This window comes from Micromys minutus, assembly GCF_963924665.1.
Source record: "Micromys minutus genome assembly, chromosome: 10".
Lineage (NCBI taxonomy): Eukaryota > Metazoa > Chordata > Mammalia > Rodentia > Muridae > Micromys > Micromys minutus.
This window is the reverse complement of record NC_137979.1, coordinates 43,801,545-43,824,866: the sequence shown is the minus strand read 5'-3', so window position 1 is coordinate 43,824,866 and position 23,322 is coordinate 43,801,545. Positions and strand designations below refer to the sequence as shown.

The window sequence follows — 23,322 nt, the reverse complement described above, 5'->3', positions numbered from 1 at the left end:
GAAACTGGACACTTTCCACTTACCCTCAGAGCAGCCAGGACCACAGCTCTGCTGAGTGCTGAGGCTTCTGCACCGCCGTCCTGTCGCCAGGCCTCACACTCCATCCTTGCCACCTGCATTGCCAACAGCTTTTCCCCAGAGACAGTCAACCCCCATATAGCTGAAAAATAAGAAGGACATGGATGTCTGATGGATCCGGGCTCTCTGCCCTGATCACTTCAGCAGCACAGAGGGTGACTTTAATGCCGAATGGATCACCCTGCCATTGAAGCCTCATTAGCCCACCAGCCTACATCTCAGTAGCCCTGGCAGCTGGGGACAGCCCTGCTGGGTAGTGCAAAGGGGTATGTTGATCAGCTGACCTTTTCCTGCCATACACCGCCTCAGGCACAAGGCTTACTCTTTCCTGGGGGCTGACACCGAAGCCTCTCATGTATGCTGAACCCACTCTTTGTTTTTGTAAACAAAATGGTGTCGATCCCCAGCTATACAGGAGCAGGCTGGCATATGGGAGCTCCCTTCTCAGGGAGACGTAGAGCTGTACTAGCCATGGGGTTCTACGTCTCTCGAAGGATGTTTTGTTTGTTCAAGATTTTAGAGTATGTTTAGGGGTGTGTGTGTGTGTGTGTGTGTGTGTGTGTGTGTGTGTGTGTGTGTTTGCTCTAGACCACCCAGCCATCTCACCAGCCCTGGATGCCATCAGTTTACGAGAACATGTTTCATCTAGCCATGATGAAGTTTAGTAGAGAACATGTTTCATCTAGCCATGATGAAGTTTAGTAGAAAAGACTTCCACTTGGGAAGACGGCTTAGTGAGTAACGTGTTTGTTGTGCAAGCAAGTTCAGTCCCACATCAAAAGCCAGGCCTAGTGACATGTGTTTGTTATCCCAGTCCTGGGAGGCAGAGACAGGCAGACCCCTGGGACTGACTAATCAGCCAGCCTACCCCAATCTGCAAGTCAGGTCCAAATGAGAGAAAAGCTGTCTCGAAAACCAAGGTGGACATCTAAATAAAAACACTAAAGTTGACTCCTTTATTGGCTTGTATATTGTTTGCAGTTGTGCAAGCACACAAGTACACACACACACACACACACACACACACACACAGAGACACACACCAGATACTTGCTGGGGCCTTTGATGACAGTTTTTTAGGTGCAAGCCACACCCAGAAGTTTAAGTGGATCCCTACAACTCATGGTGGCTCCTCTGCCTGGTTCCTTTCTTAAGTCATCTGTCCCAAAGCTCAACAATGCAGGTCTTTAGCCCAGATACCAGGATCACTTCCTGGAGAAGGGGCGGGAAAGACCTAGTTCCTGAAGGCAAACCCAAGCAATGTACTACTGTTTTGTTTCCTTTTGACTTGAGGCAGTTTCACTGTATAGAGCTCAAGGGCCCTGAATTTAGGATCCTCCCACCTCAGATATCTGCTGCTGTATAAAGCTTTTTGTTTTGCTTTCAAAAAATCATTTTGCCTACATGCACATATCTATACCCATGCATGCAGTGCTCACAAAGGCCAGAAGAGGGCACTGGACCTCCCTGGAACTAGAGTTCCAAGTAGGTGTTGGGAACTAAACCTTGGTCCAGTGCAAGAGCAGCCAGTCCCTTTTGACTGTGGAGCCATCTCTCCAGCACCACCACCCCCTCTCCTTTTTTTTTTTAAATGTGAGTACATTGTAGCTATCTTCAGACACACCAGAAGAGGGCATCAGATTCCATTACAGATGGTTGTGAGCCACCATGTAGTTGCTGGGATTTGAACTCAGGACCTCTGGAAGAGCAGTCAGTGTTCCTAACCACTGAGCCATCTCTCCAGCCCTGCCTCTTTTTTTTTTTTTTTTTTTTTTTTTTTTAAATTAGCAAACCTTCTTTCAAACTGCCCTGTATATCTTTACAGTGATATTTGGAGTGTCTTTGTCTTTGTGTATTAGCTACCATCATCGCTGCGACAAACTACCTGAGCTTAAGGAAGGATCTGTTTTTGGCTCAGTGTTTGAGAGAATAGTTATCAGGATAGGCAGCCATGGGAGTGAGTGTGTAGGGCACTGGTCACACTGGGTTTATAGTTAGGAAGTAGAAAGAGATAAACACCAGTACTCACTAGTTTCCTACCCCCACCCCCCGTTTTTAGTCAGTGTAGAACCCTATTCCAGGATGGTCTTCAGTTACACCTCTCCAAGAACCCTGCCTGATTCTAAACTTAGCCAAGTTAGCAAGATTAACCATCATCTCCTATCAACTTGACACTCAAACACATCACTTTATGACATCCTACCTTTATAATATAAAATGCATCTAAGCCATCTCTAAAAGTCTCCAAAGACTTAACAGTTCTAACATCTAAAGTCTATGTTGCCTCCATTGAAACTCAAGAAGTCTCTTAACTGTGAGGCTCTGTGAGACAGAGAAAATGAGCCATACATTTCCAACATACAAGGTAATAAACTCTCTCATTCCAAAAGGAACACATGAGGGAAGCACAGGGAACAATCAGACCAACGAAAGAGCAACATCCAGCACAGAAAACCTGAAGCTTGCCCGGCAGCAGTCCTTGCGCACACCTTTAATCCTAGTTCTTGAGAGGCAGAGAATCTCTGAGTTAAAGGCCAGCCTGGTCTAAAGTTCAAGTTCCAGGTCAGCTAGAACTACACAGAGAAAACCTGTCTTGGGGTTTGGGGGAGAAAGAAGAATAAAAGCAGGAGGACAAGGAAGAAAAAAAGAGGAAGAGGAGAGAGAAAAAGAAAAAAAAGAAAACCTATAGCTCCATATCCAGCATCTGGTACTCTTGTGACATCATCTAGGCTCCAACAGTCTTAGGCAGCCCTGGGCTCCAGCTCTGCTGGCTAAATCACACATAGCCTCTCTTTGGGCCCACGCCACTTCATGCCTGCAGCTTTCCTCATTCAATATCTCACAGCCCTAGGATCTCATGCATCCCAGGGTCTCCACTGTAACTTAGGCCTCACCTCCACAGCTTCATACAATAACCTCCCAGAGCCTCCTTGTAAGGAGCCAACTCTACTACACAGTACCTGGCTTGAGGAGCCTTTCAGAAACAGTGTTGCCAGTCTCCTTGTAACTTGCATTTTTGCCTGTCTGCAAAGCCACATGACAGTGCTGCTAACTATGCTCCAGATACCATCTCGCCCTCTCTGCTGCCACTGGCTTCTGTGCATGCTGGTGGTCTGGGGAAAACCCTTTCCAAGCTCATACTCAATCCAAGCTCTCTCCTCTCAAATGAATGTGCATTTCCTAACTTGGAACCTTTGGTGGTCAGGCTTGTGCCCTCAGAGCACCTGTCCTATGGCAGAATGAGGTTTCTCTAGTTAATTTAACAGTTTGTCTGAGTTATTGTTCGATTCCTGTGAAGAGAAACCATGATCAAGGCAACTCTTATAAAAGAAAGCATTTAACTGGGGACTTACCTACACTTTTAGAGGGTTGGTTGTTGATCATCATAGCAGGAAGTCAACAGGAATGGCATTAGGGTAGTAGCTGAGAGTTTTACATCCTAATCTTCAGACAACAGGTAGAGGTACAGGGACACTGGGCCTGGTATGGGCTTTTGAATCCCACCCTCAGTAGCACACCTTTCCCAGCAAGGCCTCACCCACTCCAACAAGTCCATACCCACTCAACAAGACCACACTTCCTAATCCTTCACAAACAGTTCCACTAACTGGGACCCAAACATTCAAACACATGAGTTTATAGGGATCATTCTCATTCAAACCACCACAGTTAATCTAGTTTATGTAATAGCTGCTTTTATCCTCTCTCTGCATCTGCCCTGTTCACAATTTAAAACTAATTTAACCCCCCCCCCCCTGCTTTTTTCAACTCACTGAACATTTTCCACATATTTCTAAACAGGAGCAAGATGTTTTGCTATCTTAAAACATGTCCTTTGAATTCAGTCTCGCTTAAATTTTCAAGGCATGGCAGAAAGCAGTAGATTTCACTTATTTATTCATTCATTCATACATTCATTCATTCATTTATTTTACTATAATGGAATGTGAATGGTTTCTAGCAGGGGAACTTTATTTATTTAGCTATGCTGTGATGTGGGTAGTCTCTAGCCCAGTTTCAATAGGTCCCTTGTCTCTGCAGACACCCATAAACAGTGTTAGGAGTCTTCCTACTGGCATTCAGTCTTCTACACTCTCTGCTAACATGCTCTACTAAGCATGCTAAGGTTCTCCTTAGCCTCCTGCTTACATGATGGAAAGGTCCTGGTCATTAATCTGCACACTGGTTCCCAACCTCCTCTGAAGCCTCACATTCTATAACCTGCCTAAATTTAGTTTCAAGCCACGTGCCTGCAACCCCACAACTTAGGAAATAGAAGAATGAAGGCCAGGAATGAAAAAAGCTAGCCCTGGATACACAAAGAATTCAAGGCTAGGCTAGGCTGCATGAGACCCTGTCTAAATCTATAAAATAAATAAATAGCCTAGTAGTGATGGCACACACCTTTAATCCCAGGCTGGGGAATTTCTGTGAGTTCCAGGTTAGCCTGGTCTAGAGAATGAATTCCAAGACAGCCAGGGCTACACAGAGAAATCCCTGCCTCAAAACAAAAAACAAACCAAAAAAAAAAAAAAAAAAAAAAACCAAAAAACAAAAAACAAAATGAAAGAAAGAAGCAGTCTCTCCTTTGACTAGAAATTGAGTTCATGGGTTCGACCCTAGTACCATAAAGAAAAACAAACAGTCTCTTCCTAATTTCCAGGACCTAGAAGAGCTAACTAAGGACAGGCATAGGGACATTCCCTAGTCTTGAAGGCTTCAGGGTCAAAGGGGCTCCATCCACCCTCCCTCAAACACCATCTCTGAGGCGCTCACAGCAATGCCCACTCCAGGGTCTTATCAGGCATCTTATACACTGTCCCTCAGTTTCTTCAGCATCCCGGGAGCCCTCAGGACATTGGTCCCAAACCTATAGGCTGTTGATGACAGGGAGGTCACAATAAGGGACACCCTAGGTTCTCCAAGAGATGGAAGGAAAGTGAGCTAGGGGTAGGCATCCCCTCTCCCCACTGTAGAGCTCAGACAGACACACACCACCTGAATAACAACACCCTCCAGTACTCCAGGGAAAAGGGCTAAATGGCGGAGGCTTTTGCACACTGTACTTAGAAAAACTTCTCCTGCCCAAGGTTGACCTTATCTCCTGTCCTGCTTCCAGAGCCGCCCAATGCACCATTACCACAGCAATGGGCGTCCCTTTAATTCTCTGTACCATAATGCAGTTTACAGATGGGATGGAGCTAGGTCTGGGTACCTTACTCCACCTCAGAGAAGCTTCTAGGCTCATGAACGTCACCAGCCACATTGAATGAACACCACAGACCAAGTCTGGGAAGCTATCGAGGTGTATCAGGAAGGTCTTAACTACAAAACCCCACAGGGAGGACACTGACAAGGTCTGGCCTTCCCAAATTCCACGCAAGCAAGTCCCAAAACGAGGGCCTCCGACGAGCTACTGGGAGGGAGAGGAGAGAGCAGCCACATGGTGGCAGGAAGCCAACCTTCACCCTTCAATGGGACTTGTGCCTCTAAGCTGAGTTCACCAAGGCAGAGACTTCCTGAATATTTAGAGGCCTAGCCCATGTCATTGCTCAAGTACAGACCCTCCTCCTGCACCTTCCTGGAAAACTGGAGGGTGCATCACACCAGTACCATTGCCACCTGTTCTTGGCCTCCTCAACATCCTCCCTAATTCCAAGCCACTCTTCTCACACAACCTCAGCCACCCTACAGCTTCAAGCGCCATTTTGGAAGAGCTCAGGACCAGAATTGGTATCATCAGCCTAAGCCTTTCCCTCAGACTCCAACTTTCACTTCCCAGCCCAACCAAACACTGGCGTCCCATAAACCCTCGACAGCTAATGAACCCATCTTTTCCCAAAACTTCTCCAGCTGATAAGTAGCAGCACCCATAAAGCCTAAAATCAGTCCTGATTCCTGTCTACAATCCCTCTCAATATTTAGACATTAGCCACGTCCCTGCCCCCACTCCTCACCCCCCAGCTTCCACTTGGACAACACTATAGCAATTCCCAGCAGCTTCTGGCCACTAACCTGACCCTCCCTCCCTTGTCATCCACTTGGTCACCAGAGTCTGGAGGCAGAGGTAGGTGGATCTCCTGCGAGTTCGAAGCCAGCCTGGTGTATAAAATGAGTTCCATGACAGCCAGGGCTGCACAGAGAAACCCTGTCTCCAAAAAAGACAAAGCTACAGGGTGATAAACAGTCCTGTGTTTTCAAAAAGAAAAGGAAAAGAAAGGAAGGAAGGAAAGAAGAAAGAAAAGAAAAGAAGAGAAAAGAAAGCTTTAGAAGCAAATGGTCAAGACATATCCACTGAACCCTGAACTCAGTCCTGAGAAAGAAGTGTAGCTATCTGTGGGACGCCTTTTTGCAAGACACTGCTTACAGAGTTAAGCCTGTCTCAAGAAAAGACTACTACAAAGTTGGAGAATGGCAAATGCAGTGCCAGGTCCACAGACAATGCAAGGAAACATCTCCAGGGCTTTGTCCTGCGCAGGGCTGCTTTGTGGTTTAGACACCAAATCCCACTTAGCAGAAAAGCAAAACACACGCCTACTTGTTAACTCCCAGACAAAAGGAAGATACAGAAAAGGAGTCAAAGGCAAACTTCCCTAAATCGTTGCCAAGGAAGAGAGAGAGGCTGCTGGAATCCAGCTCCTTTCCCTTTCCCATCTGGTTTGGCTTAGTTTCCAAGGAGCTTCGGGTGGAATCCAGAGCCTGGTGCACGGGATACAAGCGCCCTTCATAAAGCCTTCCTTTGAAGACAAATTCTTGCTCAGCTGCCCAGGCTAGCCTCAAACTCATAATCCACCTGCTTCAACCTCTTAGGTAGCTGGCTAGCAGGCACATTCCACCACACCTGTCCCTGCCCCACCAAGGTCTTAAACAGAAACAGCCAGCACAAATAAGACTCCTAGCTATACAATGTCAAAAATCTATAAAATTAGAAACACCTCGCTACCTTCAGGGGTGGGACTTGTCTTCAGCTAGAGCAGCAGGTTGTTCCTTGAGGATCTCACCTACTTCTCACCGCCTGGCCTCTGCAGCATCTTATGACTCCAAGGTCCCAGATGCATCCACCGGTACTGGCCACCACCCCTCTCCCTAAACACCTATTCCACTGCCCATATCTGGCAAATACCCTTTAAGCAGTCAGCTCCCACGACCAAGCCTTCCGGCACTGATTGTCCCCCTAGGGTTCGGGTTTTCCTTTGCCTGAGGGGACCACGCTAACCACCTGCCAGTCTCTCTGGCTCACAGACCTGCCACTGTGGACAAGAACCATGTTATGACCCTCACTTTGGTACTGTAAGGCCTAGCTCAATGCCTGGCCCAAAAGCAGACTCTAGTAAATGTTTTATTGAGTGGCTAGACCATGTAACTACACATCTTATGGCTATTTTTTTCCTTTCTACGGCAGCGCTCGCTTCACAGCTGGTCTTAATCTCATGATCCTTTATCTCCCCCTCCGATGGGCCGGAGTCACAGGAGTGTGGGGCCACATCCAGCTCATGCTCTTGTTTTTGAAGTCTTAGTACCTCCAGCTTCAATGTAAGAGCCGCCCAGGAATATAAGGGTGAAGCTTATAAAGGATGCTAATGACAACTTTCCCCATCATGGTCATGGGAGAAAGCGACAATGGCACCAAAAATTTCAACCAGTGAAGAACCCAGAGACTCATATAATTAAGCATCCCCCCCCTTTTTCTCGGAGACAGGGTCTTACTGAATCTAGGCTAGCCTTACACTTACTTTGTAGCCAAGGCTGATGAAGGCATGGACCATTTGGCAAGCTTCGCCTTGTTTCTTTGTAGCTGATTCCACTGGTTCAAGCTGTAAACACACAATGACAGATTCTCACTACACACACCTAAGCAGGCCAAGAAGGTCTTTTACCTGGCCCAGTGCTGGGTAACTGTCTACATGGCTCTGGTGGCTCCCACTCCAGATGCTGGTAGACACCAGGGCTATAGAGTAATCCCTACCACAGGCTGCTCCAGCCAGATCAAAGCCGGAAGGAGCACTGTCAGGGTTTCCTACTTCTCTCTCAGCTGTACATTGACAGCCTGAAGTCAGTTTGCAAACACCGCACCTGTTCCCCGTATCCTTGGCTGGCTACTGCTGTCACTGACTATGCCTCCCACTTCCTTAGAAAGGAAAACAAAAAACGAAATGAAATAAGATAAAATAAAAACAACATGAAAAGATGAATAACCAAGTTGAAGGAGGCTTGGGAAAGGGATAGCCCTTCCATCTGTTGAAGCAGTGGCTAGTATTAACTCCATTGCTCGGGAATAGAATGATCTGAGCCCAGCCCAACTCTTAGGAAGGGGTTCTAAGGTCTAAGGAAGACCATTCTGCTCTGATTCCAATTTCCTCTTTTCTTTCTATTCAGCTGACTCCCTTCTCACCTTACAGTCTCCTCCTGGCCCCAGAGCACTTCCCCAGTCCCCAGAAGTATCAGCCGACCACCATGACCCCTCAGCACCTGTCCTGTGGTATCAAGTCAGTTTCAGCCTCTCCTTACTCCCCTCAAGCCACAATCTTCTCCCTCAGTCTCTCCCTCTGTGTCCCCATCCATCACCTTTGTTTCAGAGTCTGGAACCAATACCATGTTTCCTTCCCGTCTTCCAACTTCCTCTGCCAGAAAGTGATTCCTGCCCTCACGCTCTTCCTCGGTAGCCTGACACAGGCTGGCCCCTTAATGCGGACCTCTCCTCTCCAGCCCCAAGCCTTCGCCCTGCCCCCGCCTTGGCTGCGGTCCCTATACCTTTAACAAACCTCCACGTGCTTGTTAACGGCGGTGACACCATTTCCTTGTCTCTCTGCTCCCGCCCCTGGAGGCGCTGCACATTGGCTGCTGGGTTCCTTCATTCCTGCTCTAATTGGTCTTGCTTCAAGAAACTCAAACCAATGAGCTCTCAGGTCTGTATCCCTGCTCTTGTCCTGAACAGCTATTGGCTGATCATGGACACCTTGGTCCCGAGAACTTAGGACTTATTAGCGTGTACGGGGTACTAGTAAATTCTTCCTTCCCAGGCTAGACACACAGGCTGAGCAATTGGTTCCGAACCCAGAGGAACCAGGCGACGCTGGGTCACGTGACCGACTGCTTACATGACGTGCGGGCTGCTGAGCGTCACTGTGACGATCAGGAGACCTGCAAGGTGGCCGGGCTACCTCCGTCACCTGTGCTGTCGGGGTGCTGTCATGGACCTGGGACCGATGCGCAAGAGTTACCGCGGGGACAAAGAGGTGCTGCTGCTGCCGCCGCCAGGACATGGAAAGGGGGTGTCCCTAAATCATCTACCAAAGAGTTGGAGTGCCTGTGGTCTCAGGGACCACTTAAAAGGCAACAGGATTTAGGGGTCACCTGATGGGAAAAGGTTTCAGAGAAAGCTTACGGGGGAGAGCCTCAGGGGAGACGCGGATTAACTTGTACTCATAGGCCCCTTGTTGAATGGTACGGGGTACTTCAGAGCCCACCTATGTCGGAACCCAGCCCTTTTCTGATTGTACCGCCACGGGTAATTTATGCTCTGAGGGTCTGTTTACTCACCCATAAAGTGACAATGCCTACTTCACAAGGGTTCTGTGTGTTTGGGGGTTTTCTAATTTTTACATCTTTATACATCTAGAGTGTGCGTGTGTTTCTACATGCATGTCAGGGGACAACTTTCAGGAGTTGGTTTTTTTTTTCCTTCCATCACGCAGGTCACTAGGGAGGAGCTCAGGTTGTCAGGTTTGGTGGTAGATGCCTTTACCTGCTGAGCCATCTCACCAGCCTGTATTTAGGCATTTGTAAAATGCTAACAACAGTCATAAACGTGGTGTAAAATAACAAAGGAGGGGAAGGTGGGCTTGTAACTCAGTTTGGTAGTCTTTCCTAGTGTGTAGGAGGGTTCCTGGTACTACCCTTACTTAATACCAAATGAACTAGGCATGGTGAATCATGGACCTTTTTCTGCCCAGTGAGTTCAAGGCTAACCTGGAAGCTCTTTATTTTAAACTCCCTCAGCACTTCCTGGGTGGTCTTCTCCTACCTCAGGTCAGGGACCAAGAGATCAGTTTTGGAGCTGAGATCCAGAGCTTCAGTGGCCAAGTGTGTGTGTGTGTGTGTGCGTGAACATTTGCAGGAGAGCTTACCTGAAAAGTAGGCTTTTGTGCAACCTTAGAAGTACTTCATGAAAAAGAATGAGGTGACATCAGCTCGCCCCAGCCCTGGTTCGTCCCTTCCAGTTTGGAGACTCAAACTCATTTTATGCCTGTTTCATCACCTGTAAATGGACCTAGAACCTACTTCCTGGGTAGTGTTTTGTTTGTTTTTTTCTTTCTCTCCAGGTATCCATTATGAAGGCTAAATGCATTTCCATTTGAAAAGCACAGCACCTCAACCCATTACCAGGCACTTAGTAAACTTTGTATGTTTATGTTCATTAAATGAAGTCAAACTCTCTTTCTAGGCATTTGAGGAGGCTCATCTGACCTCTCTGGATCCCATGAAGCAGTTTGCTTCCTGGTTCGAGGAGGCTGTTCAATGTCCCAACATAATAGAAGCCAATGCTATGTGTCTGGCTACCTGTACCAGGTATGCACAGCCAGGGGCCCTGTGTGGGTGGTTCCAGATGGAGATTAGGAAGACCCAAATTGAGTGCTCTCAAAATTATATCTTCAGCTCTGCTATTAAAGCCACAGTCTTCTCTGAGTCCCAGTAAACAAGTCATTAACTGGTAAACCGAAGCCAGATCACTGAATCCTCTCTAGTGATAAAATGTAGTTCCTTATACATCTTGATCCCTGATGTATCCACACATGACCCTTGGCCTCCCTCAGGCTATCTGCTCAAGCCCTATCTTACCTTTTGGAGCTACATCTGCTGGGCCTGCCCCTGAGGCCCTATTTCCTCTCTTGAACCCCAGCATGGGACTTACCAGTCAGTCCTGTCCTTTGAGAAATCACTAAAGTCAGCCTCTTATTCAGCTCCTCTTGTCCCTTCTCACTAAAGCACCAAGCATCAAGATGAGGCTTTGACCCTCTCCTCTCTGTTCCTCAGAGCTCCGAGCAGAGGACCATCCACCATTGGCCCTTTACGTAACCCACTGGTTCAGTGCATGGTTGTCGGTCCAGTCTCCCCCAGCTTTACAACTTTTTCACCAGTGTTATAGCTAAGCACTATGGGCTGGGTGGCTTAGGCGACAAAAGTTTACTGTTCACACTTTTGGAGGCTAGAAGTCCGAGAGCAAGTCGTTGTGAAGGATGATAATCTGGTGATGCCTCTGAAGATAGCCGTCCCTTCGCTGTGTCCTCATGTGACCTTTGAGAGAGCACCCACTCTGTCTTGGCTCTTACTGGATTAGAGAAAGTCTCACCCCACAGACTACATTTCACCTTAATTGCCTCTGTCCAAGAGGCAAGTTGGGGAGGAAAGGGTTTCTTCAGCTTACACTTCCACATTGCTGTTCATCACCAAAGGAAGTCAGGACTGGAACTCAAGCAGGTCAGGAAGCAGGAGCTGATGCAGAGGCCATGGAGGGATGTCACTTACTGGCTTGCTTCCCCTGGCTTGCTCAGCTTGCTTTCTTATAAAACCCAGGTCTACCAGCACAGGGATGGCACCACCCACAATGGGCTGGGCCAGGGATGGCACCACCCACAATGGGCTGGGTCCTCCCCTCTTGATCACTAGTTGAGAAAATGCCTTACAGCTGGATCTCATGGAGGCATTTCCTCAGCTGAGGCTCCTTTCTCTGTGATAACTCCAGCTTGTGTCAAGTTGATATGCAAAACCAGCCAGCACAGCCTCCCTAAAACCTTTATCTTCCACAAACAGCCACAAGGTGCTTAGAGCAGTGTGCCATAGGGGGATATCACACTTGTACCTCCTGGACAAGCTTCCAGGGGCATTGTTTGATCACATTGGACCCCACAGCTCAACTCTCTGCCTCTTTTCCTTTTCAGTTTATGTCTGTGCATTTGGTTACGTGGTTTACACGGTAGACATCTGCCTCGATGGGGGTGTGGCTGGAGGGGTTGCTCAGGGGTAAGAACACTGGGGTGGGTTCTGGCCTCATGCTCTGCTCTGTGCTCCTAGAGATGGAAAACCCTCTGCGCGCATGCTGCTGCTGAAGGGCTTTGGCAAGGATGGCTTCCGCTTCTTCACTAACTACGAGAGTCGGAAGGGAAAAGAGCTGGTGAGGGTCAGGGTAAATCCTCCCCGGGCGGACAGGGCTAGCCTCGGCCCTGGCTTACATCATCTCTGCTCAGGCTCCCTCCTGATTCCAGGCCCTTGCACGGTGAAAGAATAAACCACACACACCCACCTCCACATCTGCTACCCAATCAGCATCTGTTCCTCCAGATCTCATCCACGAGGTCCCACATTAGAGACACTTCCTTACCTAACACTGAGCAGGCACCTGGCACTGTCTGCCAGTGGTGCACCTTACAGCATTACTTTGTGTGTGTAGTACACACACACACACACATATGTTTTGGTTTGTTTTGTTTTTCTTCTGGCTATGCATTTGTTTACATGATTACATGATTGACACTTGTCTCCTCTGCTATACTGTAAGCTCTGTGGAGCAATGGTTGCCACTTTTATTTAATCTGCTTTGTCCCCAACACCTGTTCTAAGGTATACAGGAGTTGCCATTTCAAATGCATTTGGTCAAGCCACGCTGAGATGCTTTTCACACCCACTCTCAAAACTCCATGAGTGAGCTGGGTGTGGTGGTTCATGCCTCCCGGTATTCAGGAGGCTGAGGCAGGAGGATTAGCACACATTGAAGGCAGTCTAGGCGACAGAGGAGGACCCTGTGTCAAAAACAAAACTAGAAATATTCAAAAACCACAATTATGGTGACTGGAATGCTAAGTCCCACACTGGAGCTAACCTGGCGTACACCCAGCTCTTCCACTTGCTGTGTAAAATTCATCGTGTTACTCGGGCCCTGAGGGGTCTTCAGCTGTGTCACAGGGGGCTCACCTTTGAGGGTGTAAGAGATGTAACAGTGAATGCACTTGCTGATGGTATCCTGCTACCATCTTCCGCCTTCCTCCTCCAAGCGAGGAGTATTGATTTCCTGTCCCGATGGCACCTGTGACTTTTCTCTTGTTTCCAGGACTCTAACCCCTTTGCCTCTCTTGTCTTCTACTGGGAGCCCCTGAACCGTCAGGTGGGTGATCATCCCCATGACAACTTCCAGTGGGCTAGATGGGCAGGGGTGAGTTTAAAAATGAACGTGGGAATCATATTCTGCCTAGGTCTGTCCACTCTGCCCCTAACACAGCTTTCAGAGTCTAACTGGAGCAGACTCTGTGCTGGGGCAGCGAATAGAACAGCAAGAAGCCAGGTCTGTGCTAGTAGAAAGAGTTAATAGTGTCAGGCATCACCTAGCCCGGTTCATCCACAAACAGGTGCGTGTGGAAGGCCATGTGAAGAAACTACCGGAGAAGGAGGCTGAGAACTACTTCCATTCCCGCCCCAAGAGCAGCCAGATTGGGGCTGTGGTCAGTCGCCAGAGTTCTGTGATCCCCAACCGGGAGGTAAGTAGAGCTACTGTTTGATTCTCTTGATGAGCCAGGCCCTGACCTCATCCCCAGAGGCTGTCTCCAGGAGATGCCAGCATCCTGTCAAACTAGCAGAAAAGGATGCTGTCCCTAGGGGAGAAGAGCAAGGGATGATAGGAAATGGGCCTCCTTTGTCTGTCCTTCCTCTTGATCAGTGTCTCAGTCTGCTTTCCTCTCCTCTGTCCCCAACACCTGCCCCAGAGCCTATGTTTTTAAGTCCTTAAGTGGATCATTTCTTATGCCTGGCTCTTCCTCTGTCTCCTTCTTTGAACAGTACCTGAGAAAGAAAAATGAGGAACTGGGGCAGCTCTACCAGGAACAAGAGGTACCCAAGCCAGAATACTGGTAAGTGACACCTATTCTTGGGACCCTGCAGCCCTGTCTGTGGAGTTACAGATACCCTTCTCTGAGAAATCCTCAGCTGCATCCCAGGAGCTTCCTGCAAGAGAGCTTGGGATGAGAGGGGAGGTGGGCACGGTAAACCTCTGCTTCTTCCCGTAGGGGTGGCTACATCCTGTACCCCCAAGTGATGGAATTCTGGCAAGGCCAAACCAATCGCCTGCATGACCGCATCGTCTTCCGTCGATGCCTGGCAACAGGAGACTCCCCTCTGGGACCCATGACCCACCACGGGGAGGAAGGCTGGGTGTATGAGAGACTTGCACCTTGACAGTGAACTCAAGAATGTTGGGGAATCATCTGGGGGGAAGGGTTGTGGTAGGGAGCTGTTCCGAGGAGGAGAAAATGGAAGCCAGGTGTGTGTGTGGCATTGGGTTGAAACCTTGCTCGGCTAGGCAGCACTTTACCACTGAGCTGGAGAACCAGCGTTTTTTCTCTTTACCTTTTAAGACCACGTTGCTTAGGCTGGCCCTGAATTCACTGTGTACATAACCCAGGCAAGTCTTGGCCTTGAGTTCCTTGCCTCAGTCCCTTGAATAGCAGTGATTACAGGCTTGAGCCACCAGGCCCAGTTCTAGTCCTTGTTTTTAATCTAAGCCCATTTCCTGTCTTATTCCGTCTACCAGCGTCTCTCCAGGACTCACCTTCCAAGTTCTTTGAACTCGGTATCAGTTAGTGGCTGGACCACAGTGCAGTAGTGTTGAAGAGAAATAGCAAAGAATCTCATATTATCCTCTTGACTTTGCTCCTGGGTTTGAGGGAAGCCCATCTTGGGAGCTGCAGCTGGGCTAACTCTGTTTCCAGTAACAGATTAATCAGGCTGCAGTTACACAGAAGGCTTACTGGCCATGAAAAGGAGCCAGGCCAGGCCTTGTTTGCTGTGACTCAGACAGACCATTATATGTTCTGGTTGGCCTTGAACTTGTTACTCTGGACGGCTGCCTTCTTTTGACTTTGTGGTTGTGCGCTTCAGCCTCTGTCACTGACAAAGGCTCCTCCCAAGGAAATTCTGTCCTGTGTTGTCCCCCACTTAAGCCTGGGTCTGGACATTGACCCTGTGGCCACCGGCCAGGTACCCTTACCTACCTCAACCCTTTTGCTGATATGCCATGGACTGTGACCTAATTAGTACATCCAGATGAATTGTTGAGAAATGTTGTATCCCACCACTGTTAGGGAGTTGTGTGTGTCCCCCACTAGGCTTTTGTGTGATCTCAGTTGTCAGTTCCAACATACAAATGTGTAATAAAAACTTGTCAGCCATATGTGATATTAATGTTTAACCTGGTTTCATCTCGTCTGCCCCCATGAGGCACCTCAGCAGACAGGATAGTTGGGAAGAGTCGATTTACAGGACTTTTCCTCTTGGATCCAGCAGAGGGAGCCCAGTGGTTAGGATTGGCCTCTACTGGGCAGTGGAGGCCAGTACTGGGCAGCCTCTCTGCCTCCCCCTTCCTCCACTTGGGTTGCTTCCCAGTGAAACTGTGGTTGATAACCATAGCCTCTCCCACCTCCTGCACATTTTTACACTCTCGGTTCCTCCTCCTAGCGGCTCCTAAAAGCATGCCTTGCTTGGGACTCCCTGGGGCAACTGGATCTCTCTAGCCCGCCAGGCCTCCAATTGAGGGGGACAGGCAGTCTCCCCAGAAGATTCCTGCAGAGAACTTCTTGGGACTCTGGCAGTGCATGTAAAAAGTTTAGAGACCAGGGAGCCCACAAAAGGAAATATTTGGGATACAACTCAGCAGTTAAGTGTCTAGCCCCTGTAAAAAGAAGCCAGGTGGTATAGATTGTCATGCCTGTAATCCCAACCCTTGGGAGGCAGGATTGGGAGGATTGGAGTGAGTTGGAGGTCAGTCTGGGCTACACAGTGAGTTCCAAGCCAACCTGGGCTGCAGCGTCAGCTCCTGTCTCAAGAAAGCAAAAGCAAACGAATCTACGCTTAGTACCTATCTTTATTCCCTACCTACCTAGGGTCAAGTAATCTCAGGATGTGCTGTTGTGAAAGGGACCTATAGTGTGGTTCTTAGAGGACACGCAGCCCCTGGGCTAATCGGCTGGCTCTCTCCCAGTGGTTCCAGAGCCTGCACATTCCCTTTGGTGACAGTCACCTCCCAGTGGCCTAAGACATAAACATTTTCCTCTCTCATCCCCGTCCCATTCTATAGAAGAGAGCTGATTGTTCCTGCCCATGCCACACCAACAGACAACAAGAGACATTCAAGAATAGAAGGTGCTGGGGTGGGCAGGGCATACAAACATATTCTCAGTTCATACAGAGAAGCTCTGGCTATTAGCCAAGAGCCTGATGTCTCTGACCCTCGCTGACTGGAAGAGAAGATGGAGATGTCAACAGTACCTGCCTCAGTGATGGGGATTGGGAGATTAGACACTCTCATAAGCAATATGTATGTGGTAGCTAATGGCAGGGCTGTAAGATTGAGGGATGTCTCAGCTCCTTTTGGGAGACTTTATGAACTGAGTAATGAGACCTAGAAAATTCTGGGGAGAAGGAAGGGGTACAAAGGCAAGATAAAGGCAGAGGGCTCTGAGTCTATTTTCTGTTCTGCCCCTGGTCTGCCTCCCTTATCCCCTGAGTTCCCTTGGCCTGGGTGAGGCACCTAACAAAGGTCTCCTTGTATAGGTATGTTTGTTTTGGCAATAAACTCCCTCAGCAACAGCTCCCTGGGGTGGGGTGTCCCAGCACACTTTGAGGAGCTGACCCAAAGCTGCTGGACCACATAGCAGAGTAACTAACCACCCTGCGCTTTCCCTGGTCCCAACATGAGCTCCAAAGACTTGGATAATCTTTTTTTGTTTTTGTTTTTTTTTTTGGGGGGGGGGGGCTGATTTGGTTTTCTTTCCAGTTCTCAGGTCCTGTGGCTTAAGCAAGAATGAGATTTAATATTACATGGTGGGAACGCTCCCCTGGCCCTGAAGGGGGGTATCCTGTAAGAAGAGAAGGAAGGAAACAGTCTGCAGCCCTCAGGAGCTTTTGGTGTATATTCTTGAGATAGGTCCTTGCTGTGTACCCCAGACTGACCTTTGAACCTGCAATCCTGCCTCAGCAAAGGCTGAGATCACAGGGATTTTCTCTCATACCTGACTTCAGAGAAGACTCTTTGAAATGTTCCCAGGCTCATCGAGGTGGTATCAGCATTTAAATCTAGGTCCCAAACTGAACCATGGAGAACTTGGGAGACTTCGGGTCTGTTACCAAAGGCCTGCCCTTAAAGCCTGCTTGGCCTCTCCTCTCTGTTGTCCAAGGGTCATCTTTCTCCCTCCTTTTCCCCCTGCCATAAGAACCCTTGTTTAATGATGGAATTACTGGCACAGCCCCTACGCGGTCACACTCAGGGGCTCCTTCCTGATGTTGGAAGGGCTGAAAGACTCACTTCGCTCACAGGAAGTTAGGGGCGTGGGAATCGCCATCTGCATTCATGTGGGGTAAGAGTATAAATAAGACCATGGTTTCTGCAGCCTTGTTTATTCCTAAATAAAACCTACTTTTCCAACAAAATTCAAGGCTCCAGGATTCACTCCTGGAGTTCATCTATCTTAAATACTATCGGGGAAGGAGTGGGGGCAACCCATCCACTCCTCCTGTTTGGACCCTTAGGCCGGCCAGTGAGGCCTCTCTTTGGGGGAATGTAATTCAGCACCCACACCAGTGGTAGTCAAGGTGAAGAGCTCTGGAGGATTTCTGGCCTCCAGTAGCACCCCAGGGAGAATCTGTGTCCTTTGCCCCTCCACTCTCGGGAGCAAAGTTCCAGGAAGTTTGCTCCTTGAATTAAGAGGTGATCGCAAGTTTAACAACTCCGCCTCTGGCACCAAGGAAACCAAGGTCACGTGACTTCCGGAAACTCTGCTCTCCTTAGATTGGCCCAGGGAACTGTCACCGGTAGAGAAAGTAGAAGGAGCAGCATTCAAACTCACCCTTGACCCCTTTGCCCAGGGGAAGGGTGGAGTCTGCCATGTTCTCTGACTGTTCTCTGCCATGCCGCTTCCCTGTGAGCCAAGCCACTGTGTGAAGCTCGGCAGTACTTGGAGGTCACAATTTTCATGCTGGACCAGAGTGCCTTTGTGTGTGATCATGGGGAGGAGGAGGCTCTTTGTAAAGCTGGGGCCGTAAATACAAACCTAAGAACCGGGTGTTCCTGCCAGCAGGGATCAACCGCCACTAAGACTATGACCAAAGAGGCCAGCGTGGCAAGCTCCTGCCTCAGAGCCCACCTGTGGCAGGGAGCAGGGCGGTACTATCTGTCTCTTTGGCAGCTTTCATTGTCCCTTATTCTCCCTTTCATCAAAGAGGTTGGGGTTCTCGGCCAACATGGCCCGGACTTTCTTCTTCTCTTTGAAGCGGCCTGAGTTGGAGACTTTGACATGCTTGCCTTTGGTGTTCTTGTCCACAATCTTCTCCAGACGGCTGTTAAAGTCGCTGTGAGGGTCTCCTGCATCAGGTCCTGGTGGCTCGGCACCTCCCTCCGTTTGGGCATAGGTGTCAGGAATTTCGTAGAGCACTTTGGGAGTGGATTTTTTTTTCCGGAGAAAGGTCAGCTTCCACCAACCAACTTCAGTCATGGTGGTCCCTAAAGCCAGGCAAGGCTTTCTGCTGGACCAAATGGGAGAGACAAAGTCAGTGGGTGGAACTGGACCAGCCCCATCCAGGCTCATTCAAAGTTACTGGATAGTTTAAGATCAAGGGGCAGGTGTGCTTGTTAACGCCTATAATCCCAGCAGAGGCTGAGCTGAAAGGATTGTGAATTGGGGGCCAGCCTGGGCTACATAGCGAGGGCCTGTCTCAAAAAACAAGTAAAGAAAGTATTAAAGGTAGGACTGAGAGGCTGGTAAAGCCTTCAGAGCAGCCATTAACAGAAAAGACACTGAGCCAGGTAAAGGGACAATGAGACAACCTTACCCCATTGCCTTACAAAGCTGCAGGGAGAGCCTTGGGGTCCTTTCTTCGAAGCTACAGGCTAGGAAAACCCCGTACCCAGCCACACATATCCTGGTCTTTGCCACCATGACCAAGGCCTTCCCACCACTGCCCAGTGTTGGCAAACCGCTGACAGGTCACACTGGGAGAAACACATGACAAAATGAAATAGAATGTGATAGTTCCAGCCATTTGTCATTCCCAACAACCATGAGCAAGTCTTTCCTGACTACTGTCCAGGACTGGGGAAAACCTGGGCTCTTGACGTCCAACCAAGTTATGTCTCTAGGCCTCAGTGTGTTTGTTCACTCCGTGCAGCCCTGACATTCAGCCTAACCACTACTGCCCGTCTACACGGGTAGATGTGCTTGACAGAGTGAAACTTAGGAGGCGGAACCATTAGGGTGTTGTTCTTCTCCCCCCAACAAGCTGCTGCAGGACAGGTGTTTGAAGGAGAGTTAAAGATTTGCGAGGCAGTCTGGTGGAGCCCATGAGATTCTCTCCTCATGGACTGAACTGAATCCTTCTATACCGCATAAGGTGGGGCTGGGGGTTGAAACCCAGGCTTCTCAGCTCGTGAGCCATGAGTCTTAACATGGAACCACATCTACACAGGTTTCATCTTTTACTAATTTCCACAAAGGTGCTTATGAGCCACAGGAGGGTCTGGGAATGAAGCCCTCTGGCCATTGCTAATGTCTGCAGCGCGGAAGGCAGGCAGAGGGGGCAGAAGCCTGGAGGAATTAACCTGTACAAGGGAGGTGACTGGTGTATGCAAAGGCAGCTCTGGGCCTGGAGAGGTGGGCAGCCTGGTCTTACGCATGCGCTAGGATAAGTCTGGGAAGGAGGTTGCAGAAGCCAGTAGACACCAGAAAGCTAGTGGGCCATGCAGTCCAGACCTGCCTTTGTTGCCATCTGTAAAAGCTGTTGGTGGGGCTTGTGAGGGGCCGGCAAGTAAATGGACCTCCTACCAGGTTCCATCTCAAGGGCCCACATGGTGGAAGGAGAGGATGGAGTCTCCCAACTCCTCTCCTGACTTCCACAAATGCACCACGGCATACAGAAAATCATTTTTAAAAATATTTAATTTAGATCAGGCATGGTTGGGGTACACCTTTAATCTCATCACTAGGAAGGCAGAGGCAGGTGGACCTGTGAGTTCTAGGCTAGCCTGGTCTACATAGTGAGTTCCAGACCAACAGCCAAGGCTATGAAGTAAGACTCTGTCTCAAACAAAAAACAAAACGAAAATGTATTTTTTTAAAAAGTTGATGATGGAAAGGTCTGGGGGGCATAACTAAGTTATAGAACTTTTGTCTAATATACCCCCAAACTCTGCCCTTAATCCTACCATCAAAACCCCTAGTCTTTTTGTAATATTTTATTTATGTATTCATTTATTTTAATGTACATTAAAATGTTTTTTGCCTGTATGTATGTCTGTGTGGGATGCCTGGAGTTACAAACTGCTATGAGCTGCCATGTGGGTGCTCGGAATGAGCCCAGGTCCTCTGGAAGAGAGCAGCCAGTGTCCTTAACCAATGAGCCATCTCTGCAGCCCAAATCCCCCAATCTTAATGGTTTTCACTGCATTTCATAAAATTACCAGAAAGAAAGGTACAAATTGAGTAGTGGGTTTTTTCGTTCGTTCGTTCGTTTGTTTGTTTTTAAATGTAGAAGAAATATAGGGTACTTCTCTCTGCCCTTCTGGCTCTCTGATTTTTATAATTTCCATAATACATATGAGTATTTGGGGGTGAGGAGAGCATATTGAATTCAGGAAAAAAAAAAAAAAAAAAAAAGCAAGACACTGGCCTAAGCTGGAAACAAAGTGAACACCTTTTGCTGTCGTCCCCTATGGTGTTCCCTTCCCCCCCCCCCAGCCCCCAGCCCTGGAGGCTCTCCTACTACTTTATCCAGGAAGCAGCCCCCCCATTGCCCACTCTACCCCTTCAGGTGGGCTCAAGTGACAGAAACTAAAGAGATCTTGTACGACTCCTACTTAGAGCATGGGGGCGCAGGGAAGAGGGTTGGAGGGGTACCTCCAGGCACCTGGAGAGCTGAGAGCACCAAGGGACAGCCTGAGAGGTTTGTCTTGGCAGTGTGCCTCGCCTGGGCTTAGCACTGCCTTGCACAGGACTTGGTGTTCCAGAGTGGGTTACTGGAAGGAGCTGTGGGAGGGCAAGGAAGGAGGGCGAGACGGCCACTCAGTAGCTGCCTTGCCGACCGGCCAAGCACGGCCAACCCAGCACGGCCCATCTGGAGCTGCCAGAGGCTTGGAGAATGGAGGGATGGCTGATCCTGTATCTAAGCACCTGATTTCCTAGCCCCATGTTGGGAGAGGGACTTCTGCCCACGCCGGTTGAGATGTACCCATTTTAACAACTCGTACTGAATATCAAGATGGCATTCCCAAAGCCTGCCTCTCCTTGAAGGAGAAGGAGATGCAGGTTACAAGGAACTGGCCAGACAGTTTGGTGCCTTCCTTGGTGCCCTGTGACCTGGACTTGTACCCTAAACACTCTGTGTGTGGGTGTGTCTGTCTGTCTGTCCCGCTCTCTCGCTCTCTCTGTCTCTCTGTCTGTCTCTTTCTGTCTCTTTCTCTGAAACAGGGTTTCTCTGTATAACACCCCTAGCTGCCCTGGAACTCGATTTTATATCAGGCTGGCCTCAAACTCAGAGATCCTCTGCCTTCCTAGTGCTGGGATTAAAAGCATGTGCCACCACTATCCGGACACAATACCCGGAACTCTTGAGGATGCTTTTTGCTGTCCTTCTGTCTTCTCTGTCCAGGACACCTAAACACCTGAACAAGTGTTCATCCCTTGATGCAAGCCTAACATATGTAAATCTGAATTTGAAAACCACATAAATTAATGGATTATTCTTTATTTTTCATAATAACTCAGCTTCAAGAGTCTTTAGTCCACACAAAAGACAATATAAAATCTGCCTGGGGCTGGTGGTGCCCTCCTTTAATCCCAGCTCTCAGGAGGCAGAGACAGCAGGATCTGAGTTTAGGGTCAGCCTATTCTACACACAGAGCTCCAGAACAGTTGGGACTACATAAAGAACATGTCTGCCAGAGCAGTAGAGAATGAGGCAGAGGCTGGTGGATCTCTGAGTTCGAGGCCAGCCTGGCCTACAGAGAGAGTTCCAGAACAGCCCCGGGCTACACAGAGAAACTCTGTCTGAAAAAAGACAAGAAAGAGAGAGAGAGAGAAATAAAGAACAGGTGTTATTATGAGCCAGGCCTGGTAGTACACACTTGTAATCTCTTAGGCAAGAGATCTGTGAGTTCAAAGTCAGCCTTATTTACCTAATAAGTTTCTAGTTCCTCCTGGCCTCCAGAGTGTGACCCTGTGTTAAAACCAAATCAAACAAAACTAACCAACCAACCAATCAACCAACAAAAAAAGTGTCATGGTGGGCCAGTGCCCAGATCTCAGAGTTGTAAGGAATAAGATGTTTCTAGTCACATGGCCTATGAGTGATTGTGGAAAGCTGGGGGTGGGGGCCCTGGTGGAAGAAACAAAGATCTTGCATGTGCTGAGGGCTGCTGTCTGCTAATACACAGTCCCGAGATGCCAGGTTGAGGGCTGGGCCCTTGCCCTAGGCCTTGCAATCAAGGGATAAGGGAAATCAGGCCCCAAGGATGCCAATTCCACCTCTGCTGTTTGTATAGCTTCAGGGCCCATGAAAGGCCTTTATGAGACAATTGGCCACCTCCTGCCTTGGGAGGCTAGCACCATGGCTCATAAGCACTGGGGTCGGGCCCCATTACCGCCACTAGAGCACTTTCTGAAGGATTTTGCCCAGAATGGACCAAGCTCCTTCTGAGCTGGACAAGTTAACCATTGACTGAGGCAGAGGTGGAGGTGCAGGGGAGAGAGGAAGGGAGTCAGCTCTGTACTGTGGAACTGCTCCCCTCCCTCTAGAGGCCCCTCAGTGACCCTCGATCACCCTGAATAAGACTGGACAGGGAGTGGGAGATGTTTCTGCCAGATATCCAGACACACGCATGTTCCAGGTTGTGGGCCAGAGGGGACGGTCTTGGACCGAGTAAGAGTTTATGTATATATTGAAACTTTCTCAGAAGGAATTCTTTTGGAGGCTTGGACCTTCTCCAAGAGTCCAGTGAGGTGAGACTGGACAAAGTCAGAGTCTTGCCGAGCTTGTCCATCATGGAGGCATGAGTGGGAAACCCTGGCCAGGACCTATGTCTAGGTTTCCCCACCCACCAGTCCCTGCTGCCTGTACCTGTAATCCGGACTGCTCTGGGCTGGAGGCGCGACTTTCCCTAGAGGAGTTGACTGTAGGAGCTGCCCAGGCAGGTGAGACTGTAGGAGGAGAGGG

General features: G+C 48.9%; 2 protein-coding genes across 2 annotated transcripts; one reads left to right on the top strand and one right to left on the bottom strand.

Moving 5' to 3' along the window:
- The first annotated feature begins 9,085 nt into the window (after positions 1–9,085).
- PNPO (pyridoxamine 5'-phosphate oxidase) lies at positions 9,086–15,248 on the top strand. The gene is made up of 7 exons (XM_080924294.1): positions 9,086–9,314; positions 10,523–10,647; positions 12,151–12,250; positions 13,184–13,237; positions 13,479–13,607; positions 13,906–13,976; positions 14,133–15,248. Exons 1-7 carry the CDS (start codon positions 9,177–9,179, stop codon positions 14,299–14,301), a joined length of 786 nt encoding a protein of 261 aa, XP_080780420.1. The 5' UTR covers positions 9,086–9,176; the 3' UTR covers positions 14,302–15,248.
- Positions 15,249–18,308: 3,060 nt separating this feature from the next.
- On the bottom strand, positions 18,309–18,611 carry PRR15L (proline rich 15 like; the record flags this gene model as incomplete). Its single annotated transcript, XM_080924430.1, has 1 exon — positions 18,309–18,611. One exon carries the CDS (start codon positions 18,609–18,611, stop codon positions 18,309–18,311), a length of 303 nt encoding a protein of 100 aa, XP_080780556.1.
- Positions 18,612–23,322: the final 4,711 nt, after the last annotated feature.